At 51.3% G+C, this 5869-nt stretch overlaps 1 protein-coding gene across 1 annotated transcript; it reads left to right on the top strand.

Moving 5' to 3' along the window:
• Nucleotides 1-317: 317 nt before the first annotated feature.
• DFJ58DRAFT_801441 (TPR-like protein) lies at nucleotides 318-4665 on the top strand. Its single transcript, XM_041390873.1, has 9 exons — nucleotides 318-731; nucleotides 766-802; nucleotides 862-998; nucleotides 1171-1237; nucleotides 1295-1377; nucleotides 1433-1535; nucleotides 1587-1765; nucleotides 1822-1978; nucleotides 2033-4665. Exons 1-9 carry the CDS (start codon nucleotides 477-479, stop codon nucleotides 4474-4476), a joined length of 3462 nt encoding a protein of 1153 aa, XP_041240958.1. The 5' UTR covers nucleotides 318-476; the 3' UTR covers nucleotides 4477-4665.
• Nucleotides 4666-5869: the final 1204 nt, after the last annotated feature.

Genomic DNA, 5869 nt, shown 5'->3' with positions numbered 1-5869 from the left:
GAGGTATGAATAGACCCTGGATACAGCTCTCAAGTGTTAGCAAGTTAGGCTGACAACAGTATTCACGGCAAGTCGGTACCAATATAATGGTACTTTGGTATCGCCTCCGAGATCGTTCCAGATCTCAGACGTCAAAAGGGGTTGCCGTAAAAATACCGAAAGTAGCACGGCATTACGCGGATTGGCATTTCAATCAACTTTTTGAAAGACAGCGATTAATTTTATTACTAAATTTGGATTCGACCGTTAAGCTCTTTAACTCACGCTATAGTCCAAGATTGGAAGTACTTCCATGAAAACTCCACATGCGAAAAGAGCCGAGATCACTATTACTAGTACGTGAAAGTAGCCGACGGCCAAGGCCCTGATCTCCCCTCTCCCGCAGTTTCATATATAATACATCATCCTCCAAGGTTTGACAACTTTCCCCTCTTCGCTTCTGTCTCTAATCCACTTGGCGTCAATCGCCTCCTACCATGTCCCACAGACACATGCAACGTCAGTCTGAGAGGGATGTCCGCATGCATGACCCACCTACTCACTCTCATCCTCATGCTATCCTCACCCATCCTCCACACCAAACAGCACCAGCACACCAACCTCACATCAATGGCAATGCAGCGGCCTTGCCTAGTACACCAGCTCTTTCAAATGGTTCTGCCCATGCACACACAGCATCAAATCAGATCGTATCGCCTGTCGTAATCCCAAACGCTCCCGCCTCAAACGGCGTTGCGCCCCCCCCCATCAAGCGTCATTCACAAGTTGGCAGTGGCCAACGAACAAACGTGGCTTTTGATCGGTAAGTGTTTTCATCTAGAAAATCGGTTAATGAGTTTAACGCGCTCTTGTTTTTCCCAGGGCGTGTCGCGGAGCAGATGGGCGACCTGGAACATGCGATCACAGCATATGAAAACGCTCTACGGCATAACCCGATGTCCCTGTCAGGACTTACTCAAGTTGCGGGAATCGCGCGGATCAAGGAAAATTATCCAAAGGTAGGAAAAATCCTTGATGCTATTTCTTGCCAATACCGCGTCGAAGCCGATGTCCTCCGAGGATATCCATTTGGTCGTAACTTTTCGTTTGCGCCCTGCCTTATCTCAGATCCCATTTCCAATCTCAGATCTTCACGTGGCAGTGGCTGATGTCATCATCTTTCTCTTTTAGGCTGTAGAGTATTTCCAACGTGTTCTTCAATTACAAGAAGACAACGGCGAAGTATGGAGCGCGCTCGGTTAGTTCATCTTACCTTACATATCCGTATGTGCTCATCGCCTTTGTTCTATTGCAGGCCATTGTTATCTCATGCAGGATGATCTGCAGAAGGCCTACTCCGCTTATCAGCAGGCTTTGTACCTCCTCCCTAACCCAAAGGTATGTCAGGTAGTCATATCACCTTGTTTTCTTCCGTCCTCATGTCAACACTAAGGAGGATCCAAAATTATGGTACGGTATTGGCATACTCTATGACCGGTATGGGTCCTTGGACCACGCCGAAGAGGCGTTCGCTTCTGTCCTGAAGATGGACAAAGGTTGGCTTCCTTCTGCTTCGCGAAGCACCTTGGCTGATATTCATTCCGCAGAATTAGATTTTGACAAAGCAAATGAGATTCTCTTCCGTCTCGGCATAATCTACAAGCAGCAGGGCAAATATGAAGACTCCCTTAACTGCTTTGATCGCATCCTGCGCAATCCTCCAAGTCCTCTCGCCCATGCGGACATCTGGTTCCAGATTGGGCATGTCTACGAGCAACAGAAAGACGTAAGCAACTTACCTATCCTATAGCACAATTTCTGCATACTCATCATCTTTTGAAGCATGTCCGCGCTAAGGACGCATATGAACGTGTTGTTGCTGACAACCCTGGGCACGCAAAAGTTCTACAGCAATTGGGGTGGTTGTATCACCAAGATGGATCTTCTTTCCAGAACCAAGAGCTTGCTATCCAGTACCTGACTAAGAGCCTGGAAGCTGGTGGGTTATTGTAATTTAGCTATCTTTATCTTTGGTACCGATGCCGTCACACAGACCCTTCAGACGCTCAAAGCTGGTACCTCCTCGGCCGTGCGTACATGGCTGGCCAGAAGTACAACAAGGCGTACGAGGCCTACCAGCAGGCAGTTTACCGCGATGGCCGTAATCCCACCTTTTGGTGTTCGATTGGTGTCTTGTACTTCCAGATCAACCAATTTCGTGACGCTCTTGACGCATACTCGCGTGCCATCCGCATCAACCCTTACATCTCTGAGGTCTGGTTTGATTTGGGCAGCCTTTACGAAAGCTGCAACAACCAAATCTCAGACGCGATCGATGCGTATGCTCGTGCCAGTGAACTTGACCCTGGAAACCATGTCATTTCTCAGCGTCTCCAGCTCCTTAAGAATGCTCAAGCGACTGGTGGTCAGCTGCCTGCTGCACCAGGACCTCAGGACGTGCACCCAACCGCTTATGCTAGTGCCGTCGTTCCTCCTCCAGGACTCACCGGTCCTCCCCTGCTGCTGCAATCGACGTCAACGCGTCCCCCCATCTTCCGGCCTCAGTCAAACGGCCCACCTAGCGGTGACAATCTTCACTTGCCTCCTCCTGCACCTGCTCCCGCATCTAGATCATCACCTGGTCCGTTCCGAGGCGGTCCTCCACCGCCTGTAGTGCTGGACGAGAGTCGCCACATGCCTTCACACACACCTCTCGCACCTATGGACGTTGATCGTCCACCTCATCCTCGGGACTACTCTGGTTCATCGCGTGAGGGTCCAAGTCGTGGGCCAACTGGCCACCAAACCCTCCTCCTTCATCACCCTGTTCCTCAGCAGCAAGTGCAAACGGAAGAACTTCGTAATTCCGCTGTTCATGGTCCTGGTCAATACAATGACCACTTCCCTGGCCGTCCACTCAGGGTCCCTTCGACATCCGCTTCGCCACCGCCACCACACAATTCACGCGTTCGATCTCCAGGTCCTGGGTACCCCAATTATCCTCCATCAAACAGGCAACCTGTGGGACCTGCCCAACCCAGCCTGGCACAACGATCGCCTCCTAATTACCCTCGTGAGGCGCCTCGCTCAGAGCATGAATTGTGGGATCGGCGTGGGCCACCTCCTGAACATCATCGTGAATGGGAGCGTGAACGAGAGCGTCGAGGACGCCCTGAGTACCCTTCACATCCTTCACAGCAACCGTATTATCCCTCGCGTTCTCCTGTCCCTCGTGGACACAGTCCAATGGAAACGTCTCCTCGCTCTGCACATCCGTCCGCACATCCATCTCGTGCGTACTGGGACTCCAAGCCCCCTAGCGGTCCCCCTCACCCTCGTTCACCTGCACCACCAGGTCCTCCTGAGGGTGGCCACTGGCGATACGACCCTGCACGTGAACAGGAAAGAGATGCACGGGACTATGAGCGGGAACGTCAGCTGCTTGAGCAACGTAGGCAGTCAGCGAGTTTCGCAGCTTCGCCAGAAGGCGCTTCACATGCACTTCCTCACCATATGGGGGGCAACTCGCGCCCCTCTGAGAGCCCGCGACCCACTCCTGTTCCTGATGCGCGCGACCGCAAGCGGAAGCCAGCGAAGGATAACAAGGATTCGGACACGCAAAGCATCACTGGTGCTGGGGTCATTGGCGAGCCACCGAAGAAGGATAAGAAGCGAAGGCAGCGACGCGCCAAGGATGATTCGGGTCGGTCAGATTCTAATGGTGTTCCTTCGAACATGCCTGCTCCATACAAGATCGGCTCTTTCTCTGCGAAAGAGGGACCTGAGACGTCTTCCTCGGGAAGCAGGTCATTGCAGCCTTCGCCTACAAGTGCGACGCCTCGTCCACCTTCACGTGTAGTTGATGATGACTATGACGAAGGCATAGAAACGCTTCTTCACTTGTCACAATACCGACCTGAGGCGCAATCTTCATCCACCGACCGTGGCTCTGTTTCTTCTTCGCGCAGCCGTCCTTCACCTCCTGAAAGTTCAGGCTCCCTCAAGCGTCCTCTGAGCCCGGTCCCGGATGAGTTGGACACGAAGCGATCTCGGGTGGATGGTGGCAAGCGCAGCGTGTCATCTCCATCAGGTTCACGACACACTCCCATACCTTCGTCGCGACCATCGCCCATACCCTTCCGTACCCAGCCCTCGCATTCTCCTGAGTCACGTCATACTGAATCTCACTACCCACCTAGTCCACCGCAGCTACCCGTAGTGCTTCCGCCTCATCCGCGCCCTATTGGCCCTGGCCATGCGTCACATGTCAATCCATCTGCTCCTATCGCTCTTCCTCCTATTGCCACGCTTTCACCTGCATCAAGCGTCCCTTCGCCATCTGACGACCGGATGATTCTCGACTCCCACCGTTCTTCTACTCCTCCATCGCGAGGAAAGCTTTCTGAGGTTATGAACCCAGCAGCAGGCTCTCCACCAATGAAGCCAACCACATCTCCTGCTCGCTCGCAAGAAAGGACTGCACCTACTCCTCCTTAATACCGAAATCCTTTTTTATGCGCTTGCTATTTAGGCTTGAAGCTTGACCCCTATGATTGCATTGACGAAGCAGCTATGCAGTATCGCATAATACAGATAATTATCCACACACTCGCATGTAAAAGATACTTTTGGTCACACTTGTCCGACAGCCCGTTGAGCTGCGAATACCATGTTTTGTGCATTGCATGATAGCTGGATATGCGTTTATTAATGCCGTTGAACTAGTCTCAAGAAAAACATCATGTAAGATGCCTTGCAGTTTTGAATTTACATAATTAGCTAAGATTGAGCTAAGGTATCATCTGAGTCGTCCCATTCCGTTTTTACAGTTTGGGTCGTGACGAGATGGAACGGAACAACTTCATGTCATCTATCGCTTTCTGGCATCATTTACAGTTCTTGATCGCCTGAAGGGACTCTGACACGGGTCACGTAACGCCAGCCCATCCAATCTGTTTGGATGGGATCCAGGTCAGTTCTCGACCACATCCACGTATCAATCTGGGGCAACGAAAAGAAGAGTCGGAGCCTCTAACTTGAACTCTGCTAAGCTTGAGCCGTTCTATTCCATCTAACTCGGTTGTCTGACAATATGATAGTGACACATTGCAATTATGAGATGGATTGGAGGAGCTTCAAACGACCCTCTCCGAACGCAATTCGATAGGAGCCAGGCGTCGTTCTCAACCAACTCCACGTATTGTTAGACATCCTGTCAACTCCTTTGGCGCATGACACGCCGGCGTATAAAAGCTTTCGTAGAAGGAACGATCGTCTTCTTCCTATCTGTCTACCTAGGGGAGAGTATGCTGGTACAGAGAACAGGTAGCTAATGAAAGGCGTCTTGCGTCGTTCTTTTCTGGCAAAACACACGCTGCGGCTACATGACTGAACCTTCTTTGACAGAGCTGGTAGATCATTAATCATTGATTATCGAGGATCCTGTTCTTCCGAATAGACCCCGACAAGTCTCAATCGAGACAAATGCGTTCCCTCTGGCAGGTTCGATTCAGACTGCGTGAGTGTACTTGGCCTCCCTTTGTTTTGCTATTGATGGTAAATGCATATCCGCCACCGAACTTACTGGATCATCTCATGCACGGGCTCTTCAAGTCAGTGAACCTGATCTTCCTATCGCCTGTCACCCTCGCTCACGAGTCGCCCATAAGCGCACATCAGCTTTAGAAGGAAGAGATGCGCCCGTTGGTGTGCGATTCCTGAAACCTTCTGAGGAGGCATTGTAGCTATCATCCCGTTAAGTACCGCATACATTGACCATACCATCTATATTCTCTAGAAAGCTGTGGCGAAGTCACAGCCCAATCTTCCGCAGTCGATGAGGAGTCAATTGTTCGTCACAAATTGACCCCTCGTGGACAGCGAAGACGCC

This window comes from Suillus subalutaceus (assembly GCF_016647625.1).
Source record: "Suillus subalutaceus strain FC151 chromosome Unknown DFJ58scaffold_97, whole genome shotgun sequence".
In the NCBI taxonomy this organism is placed as follows: Eukaryota; Fungi; Basidiomycota; class Agaricomycetes; order Boletales; family Suillaceae; genus Suillus; species Suillus subalutaceus.
This window is presented reverse-complemented; position numbering and strand designations above follow the sequence as displayed.